The sequence below is a fragment of the Thermobia domestica genome, chromosome 3 (assembly GCF_964235325.1).
Source record: "Thermobia domestica chromosome 3, izTheDome1.hap1.1, whole genome shotgun sequence".
NCBI classification, from domain to species: Eukaryota; Metazoa; Arthropoda; class Insecta; order Zygentoma; family Lepismatidae; genus Thermobia; species Thermobia domestica.
Genome location: NC_137456.1, coordinates 252,055,469 through 252,082,037, shown reverse-complemented (window position 1 = coordinate 252,082,037; position 26,569 = coordinate 252,055,469). Strand labels below are relative to the sequence as shown.

Genomic DNA, 26,569 nt, shown 5'->3' with positions numbered 1-26,569 from the left:
GCGCCCATGTTGTGGTTTCCAAGGCGGTGCAAGTATAAGCGACGTTTCAAAAATAGTTTCAAATTTTGCTGTAACTAGTGTAAAAATTCTATTGGATTTTCGGTATTCTGAAGTACATTGTCCTCTAGGGGGGGGGGCGAGCACCCCCTTGCCCCCCTGATGGTGGTTATAAAAAACTTAACTGTAGAATTTCAAGAATATACAGAACCAAAAGTTCCAGATGTGCAGCCTTTAATTGTATCATACTCGTATAAATCTAAGTATTTCTCTTATGTTTTATTTTAATTTTATTTTGTTTTAAAAAGAGGGTATGGAATATTTTGAAGTAAAAATACTACATACAATTTTGCTAGTTATTTGTATATTTTTTAAAAAGAAGTTTTTACTTTTAGGGTTGGCTCGTTTACACCAGCTGTTTTTTTTAATTGGTTTAAAAAAAATGCGAATCGTGTGAACTTCATGGTGACGTTTCCACATGTCAAACCATCTGTATTAGTCTTATTTCCTTTTCACCTTTTAATCAAGGTGTCCCATGTTCAATTCTCGGTCGAACCACAACCCTTCTTTCATGTGTAAACCAAGTAGCGGTTCGGATGTCACTTTAAGTGAAAGTCTTCTCCTTGATAACCTCGGTATTAAGTAAGGATGTTAAGCCTAAACATACAAAACGAAACCAGATTATATATTTCTGCATGCCTGTTGTTTTATAAAGAAGCCAAGGTTGCTTAAATATATTGGTTGAAATTGGTAAAATTTATCGATTGCCTACGTAGCTTCCAACATTAGCTTGGATTGGACTTTCAATGATAACTACATACTAAATTTGTAATTTAATACCTCAGTTTTAGCGTACTGATTATAATACGTTGACCTTTAAATTTTACATGGAAAGCAATAACAGGATTTTCCCATTATTGTTTTACATTTAAAATAATGACGGGATTTTCCCGATGGCTAGGGCGGGAGTTTCTCAATTTAAGAAATTTACTGACCGGACTTCTTTAAGCTTATGGGACCTCTTCCAGCATAACCCCGTTATTGCATAATAACACCAAGGCGAAACAAACTTATTTCTATGAATATGTAATATAAATACATAAAGCAAAATATCTAAATCCAAAAAACTGGTTTAAACCCCAAAAAAGCCTGGTTTAAACTGCCCCCAAAAAGCAGGTTTTTGGCATTTTCAGAAACAACCATGGTTCTTGCCAACTCTGCTTACTTTTGTATATAGGAGGTTAAAAATTTTTTTATTATATACATTGGTTAATCCTTTGGAAATCATAATGTAAAAATATTGAAGTAAAATTCTTTATCTTAATCTTAAAATATCTTTTCGAAATTCATGGTTTATTTTCGAGGTTTTATATTATTATCGGCATCAACCACTAATTAAATGACTTTTTGTGTTATAGAGAAGCGAAACAAAGTCTGCTTTATCAATTTAAAGCAGAATTTTGAAAAAAGCCCAAAATTTCCCAAGCAAAAAAGCGAAGCAGAAAAAACCGAGTTCTTTCCAAAAAAGCCGGTTTTTTTCCGAGCCCTTGCATCTCTACTGGAAACAACGCTGAAAGTTGTTTTGGTATGTTCCGAAGTTCAGCCGTCGCATTGGTTTGAATGTCTTCTACGGCGGCAAAACGGTTACCTTTGAGCCCCTTTTTGATCTTGAGAAAGAGCCAGAAATCCACCTCTCTACTCATCAGATTTAGCACCAGCGGATTTATGGCTCTTGTGCAACGTAAGAAATGCAGCAAGATATAATAAATTGTCTATAATGTAATCGTAGTATCAAGTGACCCAACCAAATTTTTCAAAGGATTACAACAGTATCTTTAACTGTTTAACTTGCACAGAATAAGAATAAGGTCACCAATTCCAAGGTACACTTTAACACATAAGGGTTACCGTATATAGCAAGGAGTGCAAAGGTCAGTGCATACTATTATAAACGTAATGCAATGAAAATTGGTTAATCAACGAACAAACTATCCTATTACTCACGTGTACTGAAGTAAGACAGAAACTTATTAATCGTAACGATCAAAAAATGCATTAACTTTCAATATATCTCCTCACAGAATAAGATTAGTTATGGACTAGTACGTTAAGTATGTGGGTCTGTGACTTCACTGCTTTTCGTACATTGAGTAACAAAGAATAAGATCAGCAGTGCTTCACCAAATCATATCGCTGGAACAAATACATTGCTATTATCAGGTTAGTCATGTTACTCTACTTAGTTACTATAAATATAATAAACAGTTTTAAAAAGAAACCAACCATAAAATAAATATAATATTTGGTACTGGACACACTGATTTATTAAATGTGATTCTTTTATTAATTTTCCTTAAAATTGTTATTCTTTGAACTATTTTCAATTTATTTTCCTTATTCCTTTACATTCGATTATGTGAGCATTATCCTCATTCTATAGAACTGTAAATACTATATTTTAATTATTTTCACTTTTTCATTAAAATACAGTTAAGATATATATACACACTGTTGTTTACGAAAATTGCACCACCAACAAACAAATATGTGAGTTCAATTAAATTTATACCGTAGACTAGATTAAATGCCCGTTCTTCGCACGGGTAAAATGTGTTTAACAAACATTTCAGTAAAAGTGTAATGAAAAAATCAGCAAGATAATTTATTTTTGGCATAAATGTTTAAACTCATTTCTAATACGCCCTGTAATCAAAGTGAAAGAATAAGAATCCAGTTTGAGGTACACTGTAATTATGTTACTAAATTTATTTGAAACGAATCAGCAGGTTCCACGTGATGCGATCACAAACAATAAATAACGTCGATTATGGACATTATTTTTTCACCCTTTCTCATCCTCAAGGTGCCAACATCATTCCATATCGGTCAATCCATCTGAAATGGTTCAAAGATAGTGAAAGTGGTTATTCGACTATCTCCGAAAATTAGAGTGTGATGAACCTTATGTATGAGAAGGTCAACAACACTAATCATCTTCTCGTACGTACACTCATGCCCAAAATGACTGTCGCATATCTATAACTGTCTTCTTGTAACAATATAATTTGATAATGATTTTGGAAGGCACTTTTAATATTGATACTATGTGTATTATCGGGAAATGTATATTTGTGGTAAATTTCATAGGAAAATAATTATAAATACGAAAATTAGAATGAGTAAAACAAAATGTTGCTAAATGGACAAGACAGTTTCATTTTCGTTTTATTGTTCTTATTTACTGCTCTTTTGACATAAAATTTACCACGTATATGTCATTGCCGATTATACACATGGTAACATTATAAGAAATACCGGGCGATTTCGTTATCAAATTATATTCCTACAACAACATATTTATAGACATGCGACAATAATTTTGGACATGAGTGTACAAGTGTTCCTGAATGGCGGCTATCATTGTTGTCAGTGCAGTGCCAATTTTTGCATTTGCAAGCGTGTACGAAAACTATAGTTACTCAGAACGTACAACTCAGACGAACACCAAACAAAAACGAATGTTTAGAGGAGAGACTGAGGTACACGGAGAATATATACTCTTGCTTCTAAATAAATATGCAGGATTGCAAACCGATATATAAAATCACCATAAAAACTACAGAAAATTACACTTTTAAGAGGGCTTAATGTTGGGAATAAAATGGGGGGTGCTGAAACGTATTGCTTGTAAAGTGTCTGCAAAAATACCCACTGCTATGATGCTACTGGCACCGTAGATTTATGGGGTCCAAAAGTTGAAGTTTGTAATTTTCATGCCATTTTGGGGGCGTAATATCTCAGGAAGGCAAAATGCTAAAAATTGATGCTTAAGCCACAAAATAATTCAGTATGTGAACAAACTATTGCCAAAAAAACAGGACTGAAATTACATGGGAAAAAAGGGAGGACATGGTCAAAACGCGAAGAAAGCACGTACGTGACGATGGTCGTAGCCCGGAAAAATTTAAATGTTTGGATATTTTTCATGCCAGATCTCAAAAACTACGCATAATTCAGCAATTAGGCCCGCTTTCGTTTGCGTTCAGTTGTGCAAAAGCTTGCAAGTGGCGTTTATTTCGCTCTTCTATCTCCATGATCATTATCACGTCTATATGGAAGAGGGTGTTAGCTTCTCCTTGCACCCACAACACCCATCATCTAGCTGGACGGCGGTATTAAGGCACTCAATATATCAGCAAAGTGTTATTGAAATCCAATCTCAGTTATTTGGTCTAGGAATTAATTCGTGCGGTTGGTACGCACACATTGAAGCTGTAGTACAAACACAAAATACATAAATACCTTAAGAAAAATATTGTCCATCGCTAGCCACCACTTTCGCCCATCTGTCAGGCAATGTACGGATTCCGTGGCGAAAGAAGTCCTCATCCTTGGAAGCGATCCAGTCAGAGACCCATGTTTCGATATCTTCTGAAGAAGTAAACCGCTGTCCAATCAAATCGTTGTTCATGCAATCGAACAAGTAGTAGTCCGAAGGAGCAACGTCTGGTGAATACGGCGGGTGGGGTAAAACTTCCCATCCGACATTTTCTAAATAGGTTTTTGACCGGTTTTGCGACATGTGGGCGAGCGTTATCATGTTGAACAATAAGTTTATCATGTCTGTTCTCCCATTCTGGTCGTGTTCTGGCCAGAGCTTGCTTCAAACGCATTAATTGTCGTCGATAACGTTCTCCATTCATAGTTTCACCCGGTTGCAGCAGCTCATAGTACACCACATCTTTCATATCCCACCATATGCACAGCATAACCTTTGCACAGTGAATATCTCGTTTTGGTTGTGATGGACCTGGTTCACCTGGTTTCACCCAGGCCTTTTTTCGTTTAGGGTTCTCGTAATGGATCCACTTCTCATCACCCGTAATAATTCGATGCAGAAACCCCTTTCTGCTCTGTCGTTGAAGCAGCAATTCGCAAATGGTTTTTCGTCTTTCGACGTCTCTGTCTTTCAATTCATGTGGAACCCAATGTGACATCTTTTGAATCATTCCCATGGCTTTCAAGCGTTTGGAGACTGTTGTTTGATCAACGCCTAATGCTGCTGCAAGTTGTTCCTGCGTTTGACACGAATCCTGCTCGAGCAATGCTGTCAATTCTTCGTCTTGAAATTTTTTTGGCTGTCCAGCTCGCTCTTGGTCTGCCAAGCCGAAATCACCACTTCTAAACCGTGCAAACCACTTCTGACACGTTCGCTCAGCTAGAGCATGGTCACCATACACTTCCGCCAAAATACGATGACTTTCAGTCGCACTTTTCTGCATGTTAAAGTAATGCAGCAGGACACCCCGCAAAAACACTTTATCAGGCACAAATTGCGCCATGTTCACTTAACTACAAACTGGTGTTGTTGACGCTTTAATCCACTGCCCTATACTACGAACGATACGCGATGACAGGGGTTTGCAACACATGTGTGGATACACGGAACTGTGGGACGCTCCGTTCGTTGCGCCATCTCTTGTCCACCCGCACGAATTAATTCCTAGACCAAATAAGAAAGTTAATATGTTCTATACATTCTATATAACACCCTTGTCCCATATAAACGTGGTAATGATCATGGAGCTAGAAAGACGGAATAAACGCCACTCGCAAGCTTTTGCACAACTGAACGCAAACGAAAGCGGGCCTAATTGCTGAACCATGCGTAGTTTTAGAGATCTAGCATGAAAAATACCCAAACATTTAAATTTTTCCGGGCTACGATCATTGTCACGTACGTGCTTTCTTCGCGTTTTTACCATGTCCTCACTTTTTTCTCCATGTCATATCAGTCCTGATTTTTTTGCAGTAGTTTATTCACATACAGAATTACTTTGTGGCCTACGTAGCAATTTTTAGCACTTTGCTCTCGTGAGATTCTACGACGATATCATATTTAATTGTATACAATTTTCTACCAGGAATCTAGGGATGAAGCAAAAGCAGTTTTTCAACATTTTTTAAACCCTCCTGAGGTACCATGGGATCAAATATAAGCCCAACGTAATTTTCAGTGCTGTTATCTTTCAAGATATGCGAAATAGCTTCAAGCTCTTTTCTGCATTTTCACTTGATTTCTCACAACCATGATTCTTAGTACAAGTTCGTCTTCGGATTTTCCTAATTAAATGTTTATCTGATTCTGAGGTCAGGATTGACCCTATGGCACCTCTTGTGTTCAAAGTTATGTAATCTATTAAATTTATTTTTATAGCCTATCCTTTGTGTATTACATACTCATATTGAAGTACATTATACAAATATTATGTTATAATCGTGAAGTTAACAGTTCTTATTGTCTAATATATTTTCGTGGAATATGGAATAATTTTCTGCCAAACATGGCAACATTTCATTCTCTAGGGTTGGCAACGCTACCAAAAGAGAGACTTTGTTTCCAAGCAATTGTTAACAAATCGAAATAATGGCAAGACGTCACAAGTTATCCGTGCAGGAAACGCTGGTCTATTTGGAAGAGCTAAACAGTGATAAAAAAAGACAAATTCAGGATGCTTTGAGGTGATTGAGAATGACGGAAGATGTCCACGAAGCAGTTGATTCATATATTGAGGAAAGTGCACGAGGTCTCCGTCCGAGGGAGAAAACGGAAGTGACGAGACACTTGGGAAGGATGGTACGTCTGGGCAGCAAAAGCCAAAACAATCTAGGACACAAGCGAGAAACTTGGTACGTAGAAAATCAGGTCGTAAAGGACCTAGAAGTGAAGCTAACGCTCCCCTGAAAACATTTGAGTTATTCACGTCTTTCCCAATGATTCTGTGATTGTGAAATAAACCAATCAAAAAACTGAAGTAGTGAGAAGCAAGTACAAGAGCAGATGTAGATTCACCTACGGCACAAACACGGAAGAACTCTTTTGGGAGTACTGTTCTTTCTCGGTGCAACTAAAAGTTCCAAGGAAAGTGTGTGGGCAAAGGATGGTACTGGAAAATAACTCTGCTTTGCTACCATGAGTCAGAAGCTGTTTTCGTTTCTCCTCAACTGATTGAAATAGGAAGACAGAACCACGCGAAACCTACGTAGGACTGCTGATAAAGTGGTACTACTCAGAGAAGTTTTTGAGATGTTTGTGAATTCATGCAAGGCGAACTACATGCCTGGGAGTGGATGTACTGTGAATGAGTCTCTGTTGGGGTTCCGAGGCACATACAGCTTCAAACAATATATTCGAAAGAAGTCAGGTAAACATAGGACAACTGTCTACGTGGTAACTGACAACACGCTTTCTATTTGTTGTGTTCCAAAGTGCACATCGGTAAAGATACTCACGAACCTGATCTGCCAGTTCCTCCTCATGCTGAACTCGACTTGATAAAGAATAGTTGGGAGTACAAATCGGAACATCGCAACGGACAAATACTACACGCCAATCCCCTTGGCAAATCGGCTCAATCACGGGGCCTGACACTGGTCGGAATCATGAAAAAACAAGAGACGCATATCACCCTCCTTTCTTCCAAGGTAAGAAGAACGGAAAGTGTAGTACACATTTGATAAAGCTAATGGTTTTATGTTGTCAATTACAACAAAGAGAAACAAAAAGATGATTATCTTGTCTACAATGCATCCGCACAACGGAAGAGATAAGGAAAGTAGGAAAGAAGAGATCAACCACTTCTACAAGACCAAAGGAGAGCTGACGGTCACGACCAGATGTGTCCTCTCTACACAACCTCGAGAAAGACAAACCGATGGCCCATTCGCGTTTTCTATGAGATTCTGGACAGCACCGCTTTCACTGCGAGTATAATCTTCACGGAAAACGTTCCTGACTCTGCAATAAGAAGAAAAGACAAAAGATGCATTTTCCTCAAAGAACTGTCTCTCCCCAAACGCAAGGAAAGACTTGTTGTCCAGCAAACTCCCACATGAAGTGAAGAAAGTATTCGAGTGCTGCGATACGAGGATAACAAAAGATCTTGTACAGCCAAGTAGCACAAAACGACAGGGAAAGCGTGGGCAACGCTACCTCTATAAACGTACAAAAGACTACAAACACACAACATTCTGCATCAAGTGCAACAACTTTGTGTGCAAACAACATAGCAAATTACTCGTAAACTGCGATGTCTGCTAGGGCAACTAAAAATAAAATACAAGGGACAATTACTCAAATAACAAATACAATGTGCAATGTGCTAAGACATTTATAATAAGATAATATGAAAAGGAAATTGAAACCCAATTTGTTGTTCACACTCTTTTAATAAAGATGTTGGAACACAAAAAATATTATTATTGAGGTAATACTACTTGTATAGTTGTGTGCCTGTATACTTGTAAAGTTGTGGTTATGATTTGGGTCGAATTTCACCCCGTGATACCTTTAGTTTTTTTTTAGTTTTCAGGTTACCTGACAAGAGTTAATAATATTCGTAAGTTTGATAAAGTTAACCTATAAATAGAAAGTATTAATTAATATTAACAAACAGTGCGCTTTTAAGTTATTTAAAAATTAATTGGAACTAAAAATACTGTATGTAAGACACTTTCTATAGATAACTTCCGTTATTTATTTAACTACTGGAGCACATATATTTTTTATGAATGATTAATTGCCTCTGAAGTACAATAGCCTAGTATGCGATTAGTCAAATGTCTAACAAAATTTAAGCTGTTAAAAAAAAAAAAGGCAATTCAGACTTTTACCTGAAATATCGATGAGCATTTGAAGATTTATAAAAATATCATCACAGAACATCCAAGTTAGTGTAATAATAATCCTACCAGGGATCTTTTCACAGACTATGGATTCGGAATCAGTTGAGAGTGCAATGACATGAACATGACAAATTTTAAATTCAACGCTTCGTTCTCTTGCAGAGAATATCAAAGTAAAGGGAGGAAAAACGCGAGAAAAGAACAGAACAACGAGTTCGAAGATTGGTGAATACCTGTCTTCGAGCTGAATTTTGTCCGGTGTGTAAAACATTATTATTTTTTTTAAAAAGAATCATTTTTGTTAATTTTTTGACTTAAATCAAATTTTTCTCCTCGTATAATACGAGTCGCGAATTGAAGAAAAAACATTAGAAATTAGTATTAAATATTAATTATGCCATTTAAGTGGAAGTATTGGGGTTGAATTTTGAATTAATCCCCAATCCTTAACCAATTTCAATTCCAAACAATGTTTCTTAAGCATTAAGAAAAAGGTACAGCAACGATTATCAACATGACACTTTTTTTTTCCACAAAAGTTACTGATATTTGGCAGGAGCATATCTTTAAAAAATCGGAACTAGCTTGCGGCATGAAATAGATATAAAATACATAAATTTTGCCTAAAGTTATAAACCAACTAACTAACATACTCTATAGCCTATGGAACCAAAAGGTTCAATGTCGCGTTCACAAAAGCTCTCCATAGACTTCTATCCGTAGCCAACTGGGTCCAGTTTCTACACTGTATTCTTATTTCTGAGAGGTCCATCTTAATATTGTCCTCCCATCCGCGCCTAGGTTTCCTAATGGTCGTTTTCCGATTGGTCTTCCAGTTAAGACTCTAAAAGCGTTCCTACTTTCTTCCGAGCCTCCTAAGTTTGATGACTAACAATGTTTGATAAACCGTATAAATTATGTAGTTCCCCGTTATGAAGTTTCCGCCATTCCCCATTCCCGTTCCTCTTGGGTATGAATATTCGTCTCAGAATCTTGTTCTCATATACTTTCAGTCTACGTTCTTCCCTCAGAGTAAGTGACCATGTTTCGCACCATACAGAACAACAAGCATGATTATCATTTTATATATTTTAAGCTTCAAAGTCCTCGACAAAATTCGCAACGACGAGAGATTTTGAACTGAATAACACGAATTCCCTGCTTTTAACCGACATTTAATTTCTTCGTGAATATGCTTTTGGTCTGTCAATATTGGTTCTAGATATCTGAAAGAATCCACTTTATCAAAAGCATTATTTGACATTTTCACGCATCCATAGTTTGCCGTATTACGATCCCGACGAACTTCCACGTATTTAGTTTTCTCTGCATTTACTTCTAAACCCATGTCCCTGCAATCGTTTAATAAGACCTTTGCATTTCTTTCTATTGTTCTCCTGTCATCCCTTATTAAATTTACATCAGCATACGCCATATCCTGGTGAATACCATTCAACTCTAGGCCCTGGTTGCTATCTTTAATTTTCCTTATAGTCATAAAATCTATATATAGAGTTATAAAATAAAGAATAAAACGTTTCGGAGGATGATCGGTTCCCTCTAAATACGCCCCTATTATCTAGAAACAAATAAACAGACGCGTGCACACAGAATTTTCGACTTAAATGTCCACAGTGATTTCCCCTTGGGATAGTTAAGGATTTAAAAACCCTATGTTCCGAAGACAAGAAAGCAAGATTGCCCCCTACATTCAAATCGGAATTTGTGCTAATCATCCTCTGCATGATATTCGCTTTTATACTGTGCTGTATGTGCTTTCGAGTCTCATTGTATTATGATTACTATCTTCCATAATCGAAATAACAGAACAGAAACGGTATTTTATTTACTTTCACTTTAAATTAATTTATTTCGGAATTTGATTTAAATACGATTTTTATTAAAAAAAATCAAATGATTTAAATCAATCCACCCTGATTTTATCTGCTTTAGATCAATATATTTTTTCAACACTGAATAGCTCACCTTTATATAGAATCTGTAAATACGAATTCCCAAATAATCCTCTCCTTCGACATCTTCCTTTCGAGCATTGAACTTCTTGCCTTTGTATATATATTCTCCACAGGTTTTGCACCTGAAAGCGGAAATGAAATGAAGTCTTTGAGTTTTACGTCCCACGATTATGCCGGTTAGGCTAAAGAAACCATAATGGTGGAATGAACGGTGATAATGAGTAATGAATGAAATGGTGGAATGAAGAAAGTGGGAGGAAACGGGAGAACCCCGAGAAAACCCACGCACACGGTGTTTGTCCACCACAAAGTTCACTTGGCAGGGGCTGGGATCGAACCCGGGACCCCAAGCACCAGAGGTGAACGCTCTACCACTGAGCCACCGCGGCCCCTGCACCTGAAAGTGAAAAAAAAAGTTATTTTATAATATTTACACATAAATTGTTAAATAAATTATTTTCAAATTTTTATAGATATACCTTATGCACAGTTACAAAGTTCAGATTATCTTTTAATCTTGCTGTTGTAAGGGTGATGTGATTCAACTTACCTATTCAGAGCGGGAAAAAAGTTTTTATTCTTTCCTAACCGCATAAATCTGGCCATCTTTTTGCACAATTTGTAGTGCAAATATCTTACTACTGCTGTAGTTATGCCATTAAGAAATTCAGTCATTCCATAAGGAAGACACTATACAGACACCTTCTCTTATTATACGCCTGACAACGAAAGAAAAACATGGGTAACATTGGAACTGCCTTTTTTCGAGTATGTGTGTCACACTTCCTATGTAATGAAATGGAATGCCAACTCAATCCACACTGATACCTTACAGAGAATAGAAATAGCCAAAATATGGCTATCAAGCGTTGTACAGCTGAAACAAATATATATATATATATATATATATATATATATAAGCTCTTTAGTGCTAAGCATATAGTAATCAAAGGTAAACTATTAGACCCAATATTTTGTATTTTTTAAAATCTATTTCAAATCATTTCAAAATAGGATTCTTTGGTTACCAGATTACACAGGCTGTTTTGCGCACATGTAACCAAATTATACTTCACAAACAGTTACAAGAAGGTATGGTTTCCATTACAGTAGTCTTTTTCATATCCTGGTAAAATTCAAGGGATGACTTTGAGGTGTGTGTGATGATTCTTTGTCTCGGTGGATGTGGACCATGTTGATCTCATTTTTGGTAGTTCCTGTTTACAGACCGGCCTCAGAATCTCCTCCTGGTAGTAGTGCAATTTGATTTTCCCGATCTCCTTCACCCTGCAAATCTCTGAATGTTCGGATCGACTTTGTGAAGCGCTTCACGTCTGTCTTTGTCTATGTAAATGATAGCTCTTGGTTTGGGGCAAGCGGAAAGGTACACGCACGCCTCACCCAATGTAGTGACGTACCACTACATTTAGTTTACTAGGCGCAGCTCGTACAGCTTCCGAGCGTTATATTTGCCTTTCCGTCGGTGAGTATCGGTAAGGTGATGACCGCTGGCCTTGAACGCCTTTTTAACATTCAGTCGTTGGAGCAGGGTATGGTTGGCTGATTCCAAAGATACACTTGAACGATTCACCATGCGTTCTTGTGCCGCAAGATTCATTTACATCGACATTCTGCGACGTTTCACTTGCATATTGACAATGTCTTTGGTGTTCGGCCATATTCTCATTCCCTTATTGTAGAACCGACCGAAATCTTTATACTTACTAATCATATTCTTGATCAAAGACAAATTGAAGTTACAACCTTTGCTCTTACACTGTTTTTGGTCATTGAAATGCTTAACTCTGCGTTGCAGAATCCGAACCACATAAGCTCCTACCATGAAACGAACCTGAGTCAACCGCGCAGAAGGCATGTACGCTAATCATGTAGTCATCATAACAGGGTTCTTACAGAATGTTTCGTGTGAAGTTTGTAGTCTACGGAACAGAATCATGAAAACTACAGAAAGGCTTTAGAAACAGAAATGACTATAATATGTAATTTTTATGAATATGTCCTTCAGCCAAAGGAGAGGGAGTGAAGAATTGGTGAAGTGAGAATGTGAAAACTCTGAGAAACCCTAGGGTCACGATGTTGTCCCTCATAAATTCACATTGCCTGGGCCAACCGTGCGCCCTACAGGTTATATTAACGTGAAGGAGAATGGAGAACATAGCTGAATCGAATAGGAAAATGCTAGGAATAACAGAAGAGAAAATAATTAATTTTAAATGTTATTATTTAAAAAAAAATAAAATAAAAGAGAGAGAAACTGGTTGTGACATTTGCTGAGAAGGAACTGTATCACAAGTGTTAAAACGGACAAATGCTACATCATAACAAAGAGGCTGGTTGAACGCCTTGGTATATGGAAGTTGGGGAGTTCGGAGACTATGACCTGTCAATAGAGATGCAAAAAAGCCAGCTTTTTTAATCGATGGTTTTTTGCACGTAAAAAGCCGGGTTTTTTGGGGAAAAATACGAGAATTTTGGAAATTTGGGCTTTTTTCATTTTCATGATTTTTCTATTTAAATAGCTTCTTATAGTATACACTAAAGTTAAATAAGATTTCATGACCTAAATCCTATATTTCGCTCTGGAATTCACCATCATGATGGATGGAATACGCGTTTTATGAATTAAAGTAAACATAAAGTACGTAGTATTTAAGGGCAACTGTAGAAGATATTTAACTTTATTTTAACTTCTGAGTTATCGACATTTTTTTTTCTTTTCTACATCATTTCTTTTTAGTTATCCGTGTTTCATGTCCTAGAGATTAGCAGGCCTACTCTAGCTTCTAGCACATAAGTTAAACTTTTGTTTTTTAATATATAATTCAGAGCGTATGTTTGTCAGTATATCTGTCAAAGCGTACTTCTACATTCTTGTTATACTGTAGCTGTGCAATGATTTAGCAATAATCTTCCGGATACAAACTTGAATACCAATTTATACAAATAGTCAGTGGCGGATTTACAAAAGTATTTTGGGAAGGGTTTTCCTTATTAATGTTTAGTTTTTTCTAAAAATACCTAATTTTTATTTGAGAAGAGCTTGAAGTTTATGAGTAAAGGCATAACAAATATTTCGTTTGTTTTAGAAATTCTGTAATTTCGGGGTACAAGCTTCACCCGTAAAACATCACTACCCTAACCCCCTTCGCAAATCCGTCACTGCTGGTAATTAGTAATAACGATTTAAAAACGATAAGAAAGGAAGTCGGCCAGAACTCACAGTACACGCATTATCTCTACATTCACAGATACAATTAAGAAAAACTTCAAAATGGTCGAATGCGGAGTTGAATCCCGGACTTCCCGATAGAAGCGCAAAAGCTAACCACTCACTCATGGTTGTTGTGCAGTTGTGCTTAACTTAAATATATTCTCTCTCTCTCTATGGCCTATGGAATCCGAAGGTTCAATGTAGTGTTCGCAAAAGCTCTCCACTGACTTCAATCCTTAGCCAACTGGATCCAGTTTTTACTTTGTATTCTTATTTCTGCGAGATCCAATTTAATATTGTCCTCCCATCTGCACCTAAGTCTTCCTAATGGACGTTTTCCGATTGGATTTCCAATTAAAACTTTGAAAGCGTTCCTACCTTCTTCCATTCTGGCTACATGACCTGCCCAGCTGAGCCTCCTAGACTTGATGACCGTAACGATGTTTGGTAAACCGTATAAATTATGCAATTCTTCATTATGAAGTTTTCCTCATTCCTGTTCCTCTTGGGTCCGAATATTCGTCTCAGGATTTTATTTTCAAAATACTTTCAGTCTGCGTTCTTCCCTCAAGCGAACATGTTTCAAAATCATAAAACACAACAGGCATGATTATCGTTTTAGGTATATATTTTAAGATTTAAATTTCTCGACAGAATTCGCGACGACAAAATACTTTGAACTGAATAATAACACGAATTTCCTGATTTCAGTCGACATTTAATTTCTTTGTGGATATGATTTTAGTCTGGTGATATTGATCCCAGATATTTGAAAGTATCCACTTTGTCGGAAGTATTATTTGATATTTTAACGCATCCATAATTTGCCATATTACGATCCCGGTGAACTTCCGTGTATTTAGTTTTCTCTGGATTTACTTCTAAACCAATGTCGCTGCAAGCGTTTAATAAGGACACTGCATTTCTTTCTATTGTTCTTCTATCATCCCCTATTAAATTTACATAATCAGCATACACCGTAGCCTGGTGAATACAATTCAGCTCTAGGGCCTGGTTACTATCTTTAATTTTCCTTATAACGTACTCCGGAACAAAGATGAACAATAATGGCGATAACGCATCTCCTTGTTTCAGTCCATTCTCGACGTGGAAGCTCATGGACAAGAATTTTTCTGCTCTCACTTTACTCTGGGATTCATTGAACACATTTTAATTAATCTAACTAGCTTTTTCGGTATTCCGAATTCTGTAAGAATGTTGTACAATGTTTTCCTCCTATCCGAGTCGTAAACCTTTTTAAAACCAATAAACAGCTGATGTACTGGGTAATATATTCCCATTTCTTTTCGAGCATTTATCGAATAGTAAATATCTGGTCGATAGTTGATCGATTTCCCTAAATCCACACTGATAATCGCCAATAATTTCATCTGCGTATGGAATCAATCTTGTTAATAGAATGTTAAGAGAAATGCCCCGATAATTATTACATTCAGTTTTGTCGCCTTTCTTGTGAATTGGAACAGTGAATGATTCTTTCCACTCTTCTTAAATGTATCCCATAGTGTATATATATATATAAAGTTTCGTAATATGTTGAATTCCTGTCGTTAAAAATTCAGAAACCTTCAGGACTGGGTAACCACCTTCAGGTGGTTAGAAGTCTAGGAAACCACACGATCAGATGAACAGCCTATTAAACATATGATCCATTAACAGAAAATTTGGTACTTTCCCGATTCTAAACAAGCTTAAGGAACAGTCAGTGCATTATAGAATTCGGAATTTTACCGATTTTGCAGATTCCAAGCACCTGGTAGGTGGTAACATTATTACGTATGTGATCAATGAATGAAAAATTTGTTCGAAATATTCATACAATGTATATGAAAGTTAAAACTTTAAAATTTCAAGAATGTCCAGAACCACGCGAAACCAAGCTCTTGATGTGCAGCCTTTAAGATTATCATATAAATGTATTTCTCTCATGTTTTATTTATTTATTTTTTTCAAAAAGAGGGTGTGTGATATTTTGAAGTAAAAATACTACATACAATTTTGCTAGTTGTTTGTGTATCTTTTTTTTTTTAAAAAGAAAGTACTTATTTTTGTGTATAAGAAGTTAAATAATTATTTTATATATATTGGTTAATCCTTTCGAATTCATAATTTAAATATGTTAAGAATTATAAAAAAATCTTTTCGAAATTCATGATTTATTTTAGAGGTTCTATATTATTATCTATATCAACCACTAATCAAATGAGTTTTTGTGCTGTAGAGAAGCTAAACAAAGTCTGCTTTATCAATTTAAAGCAAAATTTTGAAAAAAGCCCAAAATTTCCCAAGCAAAAAAGCGAAGCAGAAAAAACCGAGTTTTTTTCAAAAAAGACGGTTTTTTTCCGAGCCCTTGCATCTCTATCTGTCAATGATGATAAATTACTACTATGATAATATTAATTTCATTTCCCATCGCTTCTTTAATCTACAGAACATAAAACACCGGGGGCAATATTTAGAAAAGAAGTAAATAGCAATTCAAATACTATGGCCACCTTGAATATCATTTTAATAGTAGGCTCAATCCTTCATTACCTTCGATGCTACACAAAGATAATCACGACACATTATAAGGATAATTAATGTGAGCATAATAGAGAATAAAACCATTGAAGTTCTCATATAATTACGTTCATGAATCTCAATGTAAGCCTCTGTATATATAAACCCGTATAGTGAAAAAACTGTGAGAATAAACGCTCTTATGATTTATAAATGTGCAGGTATGTAGCTACTGGTTTCTAAGAAAGGAAAACTGCATGATGTTGATACAGTTGTGCAATATCCGGATCTGGATATCGAAATTCGATATAAATACAATATCGAATAACGAATTACCAAAAAAAAAAAAAAAAAAAAAAAATATATATATATATATATATAAAAATCAGATATCAAACTATCGAAAAAATCGTAATAGCGATGGATTGATCTACTTCAACATTGCACGCTCTACTAGTAATTGTGATGCTTTACTTCAATCTGGCTTAAGACGCTCGGTGTATACAGATGTCCTCTACAGCGAAAGATCATTTGAGTTAAAAAAATAAATAAATAAATAAAAATCAGAGAGGATATACATACCAGTAAAGAAGCCAAGATTTTAAGTAAGCTAACAAATGCTCCCCAGTGCACTGGAAGACTAGAACTTGATGGGTGTAATTAAAACAGAAATACAGAGGAATTTTAAAAGTTATACTAACTTTATGAATTAAGAAACGCATATGTTAATCTAAGAGATTTTATCACCTTGGCCGATAATCTTTAATGAAGTAAATTGTTATTTTAAAATGCCTGTCCTAGATAACCTTGAAGTAAAAAGCAATTGGTGAATTAATGTGTTCTAAAAGTAAAAATCTCATTATAACCGCATTACATTCTCATTACACAAAGAAACAAATATTAACATCTAAAATAGGGGTAAATAAATAAATAAATAAAAGATGTTTTTGTTTTTAGGAGTTAAATTGATACTCTGATTACCATCGCTCTTGTATTTGTTTTATTTGCATACTACGGGAGGTTAAATTCTGCATTACTATTTACAACTAAAGGGAATACAGATTTTGGAGTAATCTATGGGTTAGTATTGATTTTTCAGTGCTTTTTGACATATACTTATTATGAAATTTCAAATTAAATGTATATTATTATAAACAATTTATTAAACTATATTTTTGATTTTTGTTATTGTAAAATATGACCAATATTATTAAAACATGAATTAATACATTTTAATGATATATTAATTATCAGGAATTACATTCCCTGGCTGGTGAGTTTCTTTTTCCACTTGGCAAAAAAGGACATAAGAGAGGAAATAACGTTCATGTCAACTTTAAGGGAGGTCCATCAGTTTGTTTTGTACAAGTTTTATTCTCGGATGATGTGATCTAATTTTCTATATTTTCTTTAAATAAAAATACAGTACTGTATCCCAAACTAAAGTTTCATCATTTATTTCCAAAGACATGATGGAGAGACTAAAAGTTTTGCAAGTATTATATAGATAATTGACCTGGGATAGCGATTATGCTGGCATCATTGAGAAATTCTAGGTTTAATCCTAGGATAAGGCAATCAGAAGTAAGGATTTTCAGAAGCAAGCTACAGAAATTTGGTCAAATATTGGAAAGTATAGGATCTTGCCCGCGATTAGTCATCTAGGCTAAGGAAGACTGAGTTAAATGGTGAAATGAAGAAAGTGGGAGAACATAGGAAAACCCCGAAAAAAGCTACGGACACGGTATTTGTCCATTAGAAAACCCACTTGGCGCGAGCTGGGATCGAAGCAGACAGAATTTTATTGTCTGTTGTAATTTATGATGTAGTTCCATTACTTGTCTCGGCATCCAAATTAAATTTTGGGTTCTTGGCCTGATTTGTCACAAACTTGTCTTTCTATAGGTGAGAAAGATTTGGTAAAATGTTTGTTTGATAATATACTTGGATACACTTAGGTGCTTAAATATTCTGAGACCGATTGATTTTGGTCTCTAGTCTCTTTTATGTTCCTTGATACTAGTTTCAAAGTTTCTCTTTAGTCATTCCTATGTAGTTACATAGGTTTTGTCAGAATTACAAGGGTCGTTCAAGGTTGACCGGAATTTTCGTACGTAAATAATCGATGAATAGCCGAATCATGATGAAACGTAATGTATTCCTTCTCGAGTAACTAGCGCCCGGCATGACGTATTTGGCGCATACGCAGCAGTTGCAGCGAACATGGCGGCAAGCAGTGTGTCTGTGGCTGTGGTGCAGCGGTGTGTAATCAAATTTTTTGTGAAGGAGAAATTTAAACCAGATGAGATTTTCAGAAGATTGCAAGCACAGTATGGTGAACAAACGATGTCACGGACAAGAGTGTACGAATGGTGTGAACAGTTTCGCGAAGGACGGGAGCTGGTGACAAATGAAGCGCATGGACACATTCGTCCGACTGCAGTCGCACCAGTGAATATCGCAAGTGCTGAGCAAATGATTCTTGAGAACCGGCGAGTAACAGTGCGGGATATTGCTGCCGAGGTGAATATCAGTGTCGGGAGTGTTGAGACAGTCATTCACGACCACCTACGCTTCCGCAAAATATGTGCAAGGTGGGTTAAACGCCAGCTGACATTTGATCAGAACTGGACCGCATGACGGTCTGTGGACAGCCGAAATGCTCTGGGAAGTTCTGTCCCATCCCCAATACAGTCCAGATTTAGTCCCCAGTGATTATCATTTGTTTGCATCCCTTAAAGACCATCTGGGAAGGAAGAAATTCACGACAGATAAAGCACTGGGGAACGATGTCCTCTAGTGGCTACGATAACAACCAAGTTCTTTCTACGCCAAAGGAGTCAGGGAGCTGCCACAACGATGGCAACGGTGCCTCGACGCGCACGGAGAATACTTTGAAAAGCTGACATAGTTTGGTGCTTCTTGTGCTATCTGTTTCCTCAGAAGAAATAAAAGTCCCGGTCAACCTTGAACTACCCTTGTATATACAACTTAGAAGATACCAGTCAGCAAAAAGTAACTTCTACTTTCATATAATTTAATTAAACTAAGAAATCTATAAACTAAGTTAATTTTAGATCATACCTCATGTTGAACGGAGCCATGAGACGAACAGTATATTGCCTATTCCTAGGCAATTTCATACGAGGAATTTTAGACGGATCGAAATCCGGTGGATAATATTTCTGAAAAAATACAAAGAAGTATGTAACCAATTTTAAAAATACATAAAATGTTGGATTTTTTAAAATTAAATTCAGGTTTCGCAAAAAGCAATACTATCAAACATCATCAGAAAGAGAATCTTTGTTAAATTCGTTGAGACATTTTTTTTTTTTTTAGAACAGTGATCAAAAAAACACAATATGCCGAAATTGCCACAAATAATACTATAAGTACTTAAGTTCGAAAAATACGGTGCATTGCTAAAGTGGTTGCAGAAATAGCACAGAAAAATTAGTCAGTGATGTAATAGAATGAATATTAGTTATTTAGAAAAAAAATATTCATCAAAACACTCACATAAAAATCGACTCTTGCGTATTGGGTATTCTTTATTAGAACGATATCTAAAACTACCAAATACGTGAAAAATAAAAAGTCGCTGCTCGTAGATGTATAATTTGTTCAGCGGAATATTTAAGTTTAGAGCACAAAATATATTTTTTGTACTCACTGCCACAACTTTAGTTGAATACATGTAAGGTGCAAAACAACACTGACTTAAGAAGTTCCACCTAAGGATCCAGTGGGATATTCGTGCCGGTTTTTCATATCAATTGAAATGAACGTGTGTGCTGGGCACAGTTTTAAGGTACAGACTTTTAATGGAAGTCACTAACAAGAAATTTTGAGTATCACAGATTTTGGAAGCAACCATCAGTGAGTCAATAGGATGTCCGTACCGGTTCTTCATATCACGTAACGGTATTAACAAAGTAACAGCACTGTTCAGATATTTAATTTACAGGCATCTTTTACCGGACAAAAGAAATCTGAAACACAGTAATTCAAGATCTACTAACACTATTTGTACAATGGAGGAAATTATTAAATCAGAAACTACGAAGTTCTATAAACAGCATGATATCTTAAGGAATAGACATTGATGATAACAATTGATCGTTGAAATATAAGAGTTGATTAGTTTCTCTCGTAAATTAATGCAAGACCTACCTAAATACCATTGTTTCAAAACGTATCGGCAGGGTACGCCGAAGATCCCGGTCCAGTCACTCATGTTTTCACTCTTGGTATATCACTCTGAGGTGCCTACTTCCGGCTTTTAGAAACGTAAGCTAATATACTACTAAGCTTCAACACTTTTTGATTTAACAAAGGCAACTGCAATGGTAGAAAAGTTATCACATTAAGTTAAAAAACTGGACTCATTAGATGAGTAAAACATTTTTATTGGAAGCTAAGATTTCCTTTGCTGTTCGCCGTACCACAGGCATCGCACGGTTTCTAAACATGACTATTTTGATAGAACGTACAGTAGTTTCTGCATAATTTCCCGAACCACTTCAGGTAGAAGACTTACTATCATACTAAGGTACTTCGAAATCGGGGTTTCCCAAAATTTCAGCTTATTGCTTTGAAAGTTACAATTGATAAAACTTTATCCTCTTTCGTCTAACACATAAAAATGAAACATCTTATGTGTGATCGAATCGTGGGAAAACGGATACACCGTTTGAAATATCTTTCTTCAAAATATAGTTATCACCTACCTCGAACCAGGTTTTATAATGTTATTTTGATTAAAATGTATATCCTAATGGGGCTGCGAGGGGTCATAAATTATGCGAAAAATTATCTCACGAGAACGTCAAGTTAGGAAAATGAAACTCACTAAAAACAAGTGGAAACATATTCCAGCGTTTTTCAAAATTCTCGTTTTAAGGGGACAAGGGGGGTGGGATTTTTATATATATTTACGGAACACACTCAAAACGATGTTGTATGTGATTGCATGATCCCGTGAAAACGGGCTGAATAGTTTGAAATACAGTTAGCACGTAGCTCAAGCTAGGTTTTTATCATGTCACTTTGATTCGAAAATGAAATGAAATGAAATTTTGAGTTTTACGTCCCACGGTTATGCCGGTTAGGCTAAAGGAGACGGTGATAATGAGTAATGAATGAAATGGTGGAATGAAGAAAGTGGGAGGAAACGGGAGAACCCCGAGAAAACCCACGCACACGGTGTTTGTCCACCACAAAGTTCACTTGGCGGGAGCAGGGTTTGAACCCGAGACCCCTAGCACCAGAGGTGAACGCTCTACCACTGAGCCACCGCGGCCCTTCACTTTGATTCGAGGGTGTATACTAAAGGAGTATGAGGAGATCAAAATGTATGCGAAAAACTTAGTATCTCGCGAGCTTCTCAAGCTAAGAACATGAAATATGATATATAAGCTCCTCATTAAAAATAAGCGGAAACATGTCTTAGTATATTTTAAATTTTGCGTATTAAATATATATATATATATATATTATTTTTTTATTTTTTCGACATTAAAAGTTGCGTCGTCTGCTACATGTGAACGCCTCGGAAGTCTGAAATAAATTTTGTGAAATAATTATACCTACTTCGAGATTCGTTTTTAACATCTCACTTTGGTTCAAGGGCGTATCATAACGGTGGGGAGAGGGTTGCGGGCATCAAAGTCAAAAACAATGTATCTCACCTCACAAGCACCTCAAGTTAAAACGATAAAATTTGACAAACAAATTCTACATTAAAAAAAAAAAAAGCGCGTTCTACTGTTTCCAAATTACAGTTTTAAGGAGAAAGATGAACAATTTGTATGATCGTTTTCGCCACCCTGAAATCAACATTGTCTTTATTATTAACGGGTAAACGGCTGCTTTACTTGAAATAAAATTTGTAACATTGTTCATATTTGCCTTAAGCTAAATTTTTATCATGTCATTCGATTAAAGGGTTACTTCTACCGACACGGATATCTTATGATGTGCAAAGGTTGAAAGAGCAATAAATAAGTAATTGGTGATCTCATCTCTGACATTCCTAATGATGTTTAAAATCCAATCTGTATGCCTCTAGCCAGGTAATACTCAATAAGGAAGTCATGATGAACTGAATTTGTATGTCAACGCAGTGTGTTTCCCAAATCATGATCCGTTAAGACGTAAGTCATCTAGAAACATGATCACAACGTATTCTCATTACCCTCGTTTACGAGCATACCAACCGTCGCTCGCGCCCCTTCCAAGCGTATGCACCCCCGCGCCAGCCTTGCCTTTTGTCATTAGGTTAGACGCATGATTTTATTTGCACTTTGGTTGGCTTATATTTTGATATTGTAGCTTACATGGTATATGACGAAATGACTGTAGTTTCTATGGCATATGTCCCGACGCTGTAATATATCCATAAAAGTTAAAATCTCTTAAACTCAAATCTGAACCCAAAAATGCAACTCATTCCATAAATAATACTCTATAAAGTACTAGGAGTACGCTTCCTGATTCAAATATATCTATATCATTCATGAATGACCTTTAAAAATTCCCCATTCATAGTTCCGCAATTCTCTCTTCCTTAACCTTTGCGCGTAAACAAGGAAACACACTCGCATTCTCCGCTTCGGAAGCTATACTTCTCAGTGGATCCCGAAAGAAAAACAATCATGCATATACAGTATATCAAGCCAAAAGGAATGCAAACTTTACGGTAATAAGTGGAAACTATTGCGAAGATCTATCGACTATCTTGCTTGTGGTGGCCTGCCTCAGGGTTTGCTCAAGTGGGCCCAGCCCGAAAAAACTCACTGGGTTTTTTCAGGTTGGACCCATCTGAAAAAAAAAAAAAAACATCTTAAAACCCACCTGGGTTTTTGAGCTTTTTGTTAGTATATTATTGGTATAACTAAAGTAACCACATTGCAAGTAATTTTTATCAGATTTTGGACTTCTCTTGGGCGAATTAGATGCTTCCACTTTAAGGGATACAACAACAACATTTAACATAAGATTTTTATAAAGTTCTGAATGCACTGATTGAATACAACAATCTTACATTAGCTTGAGATAATTATAGAACAAATTAATGTATGGATTATGCTTGTAGCCTATTTGAAGTAAAATATGCAGTTCTATATTTTAGAAAATACTTCCCGTGAATAGTGTGCTCACCGACTTAACGATGCCGAGAGACGTTACCTCTCATACAATTGACGGGTTCAATGCCATAGTGCAGGTACTAGCAGTAAATATGTAGTGCATTCGTAAAACTATTAGCATCATTTTTCATTACCAGTAAAATTTGGTTTACCAACAACAGTTTAGTTTAGTTATTTGTTACTACTCTTCAAATAAGCATTCTGTAAAATCAACAACAGCAATACGTAAAAATTCTTGTCAAATTTCAAGAAGTTTAATGCTCGTAGTTCCGAAAACTACCTAACGCTTACTATTTCAAGTGCTGAATTCGAACTTCGTGCTTGTGGAAGTTTCAGTGTCCAGTGTAGAAAGCTGCATTTTCGAAAAAATCGTGAAAAAAGTACTCGGAAAATTCCCGCAACTGAACGCACAAAGCATTAGAACTGAACGCTTCAATGAATTTATTTTACGCTGGAAGATATTTAATTTCATTTAAGACATTTTGAAACATTTACTTCATAAAATATGAAATATATCTTAACTTTCTGGAAAGAACCGCCTTGCTACAAGTGCTCGCGAAATTCCCCTAATTGAACGCGCAAAGTATCGGAAGTGGACTTCAACAATAAAACCATTTATTTTATAAAACATGAATCATATCTTTGTTTTAAATTACTATATTTGGTGATCATGTTTGGAAAACGCCACTGAGGCTCGTGGGATGATTCCATCTACATTTGTGGGTTCGTTTCCCTGTACCACACATACTACAGGATACCACTTTCCATCTTTTAAGTTTAAACTTTCAGGGTACAAGTACGAGCCACTAAGTTTGCTGTATACATTTTGGTGGCGATTCAACGTAAAATTTCAAAAAGGCGGCCTTCTCTTCCAAACACCAGTGAATATAAAATTGTTGCAAGTTGCGACAATGATAATCTTGAAATATACATCACAGTTTAATACTTTTATCCCAAAGATATTGAAATATTAAAATACATAAAGGCATTTATTCCGAAGTTGGGCGTCCGCTTTCGCCAAGTTTTTTCGCTGTTATCACTTTTGCACACTTTCTGCAATTTGTTAACTAGGTTCATTAATCCGTGCTCTTCACAAACTTTTAGATCTTGTTCGTTATCAACGTATTGCTTCACAAATGTTAAAACTATTACTTCATTGCCCTTGTACATTCGCCATGTTGATAACATATATGATCGTTTCTTTCCCACAATGCAACTACTTTGTTTCCTTGCGCCAAATAGTTCCCTCCGCTCGCCGTATAGTCCCATGTTTACAACCGCTTATATATAACAAATAAACAGATTTTTGGAGACACTTATATATTATCAAGCACACAAACGATCAAATTATCCATATCTTTCCTGTAAATTTTAAAAATTTTGCTGGAAACGGACGCCCAACTTTGGAATTTAACCCTAAATAAATAAACCCGAAAAAACCTAGCCCAGGTGGGTTGTGCTTTTTTTTTTTTTTTTTTTTAATCTTTTTCAAACCCTAGCCTGCCTGGGAAGGTTCTAGAACATAGTCCCTGCAATCAGCACCATATAGATTAATAGCCTGTGTGTTTCCTTTCTGTACTAAAGTTTAATATCTAACTCACATAGTATTGCCGAGTGAGCGTTAGCGAGTGAAGGCGGATTAGAACCCCGCAAGGCACGTTTTTTGTTTTTATTACAGCTTAATGGAAAGGGGACCTGTGTTCTAGAACCTTGCCGAATTGCCTCAATATCATTTATGTTGAGCCCTAGTAAAAGAAAAGATAAAGCATTTCAAGAGTGCGAGAATTAGGCGTAACCTCATTTCGCATCCTATAATCACAATATAGTATCTTCTGCAAAAGAATGATTATAAGTGGAAAATATAATTTTTGAAAAATTACTTCTAGCAGTTTTTTACTTCTGATTTTTTATTTATTTACTTTTTTCGAATTAGAAGTAAACACTTACATTTAAAACTTTTCTCTCCGACATCTTTCAACTAAATAGCTCGTCAATGAACAAAATGGATCAACGTAGAAAAAATGGAATTTTCACAATCCAGTTAAACTTAAACAAATGTAAAACACATAAAAGTCTTTGTAACTCTTGCTAAATAATTATCATACAAGAGTTACACAAAATACCCCAGATAATATTCGCACACACTACTACTGTCCATGTTTCATAAAAACAGAGTTGCCAGGTGTGAAATATTTTCCAATAAATGTCCAAATATTCACTATAATCGGGTTCGCCACTATACTAATTTTAGAGGCTTTCGAGAAATAACTATTTCTAGTGCGACGCAGATAAGGTTGGACGACGAAAAGCCTAGACACTTAATTTTGGTCGCTCCCGACAAGGTTGAACGACAAGCTTGGACACTTCTCAATTTATCCTTTTGCGTCAGACTCGAACCAATTCCTGAGGTGCTCAAGCTTGTCGTGGTCGATCCCGACAAGCCTAGACACATCTCATTTTCGGTCGCTGACGACAACGTTGGTAGACGACAAGCCTGGACACATTCCTAATGATGTTCAGGTTTACAAACCTGGACACATCTCATTTTGGGTCGTTGACGACAAGGTCGGCCAACGACAAGCTTGGACACAAAAAGTGTCCAGGCTTGGCGTCGTCCAACCTTGGCGCGGTCCCTTCCTAGTTGGCCTTATTTCTAGTTGGCCTTGACTAATATTCAAGGCTTGGCCTTGACTAATTATAAAAGTTGTCGTCAGCGCAATGCAAATTAGCGATAGTGAGAAAGTAATTACTATTATTTCTTGCATTATTTGCGATGCGTTGCGAACTTCAAAATTTGATAAACGGTTGCGAAATGAAGCCCTCAGTGTGAAGAAAATAATAATATTGTTCTTTTGAAAACCTCCTTCCCTAGGTACTTGAATTACACACGGACTTTGAGTCTTCGGTGCTTATGCTGTAATGATTTCAGCTAATATATACCCCTATATATTAGGGTGTCCCTATATATTAGGATGTCCCATATTTAAGGGCGCCGATTCTGGGGG

The 26,569-nt window shown here is 36.1% G+C and overlaps 1 protein-coding gene across 1 annotated transcript in view; it reads right to left on the bottom strand.

The window, feature by feature from the left end:
- The window catches only part of LOC145681018 (splicing factor YJU2), a 54,304-nt gene extending 28,400 nt beyond the window's left edge, over positions 1-25,904 (bottom strand). Inside the window, exons 1-3 of the mRNA XM_081752305.1 lie at positions 25,512-25,904; positions 19,498-19,598; positions 10,669-10,780 (exon numbers count right to left, since the gene is read on the bottom strand). Of these exons, the coding sequence (XP_081608431.1) occupies positions 10,669-10,780; positions 19,498-19,598; positions 25,512-25,535 (237 nt within the window). The 5' untranslated portion in view covers positions 25,536-25,904. The remainder of the gene's footprint in view (positions 1-10,668; positions 10,781-19,497; positions 19,599-25,511) is intronic.
- Positions 25,905-26,569: the final 665 nt, after the last annotated feature.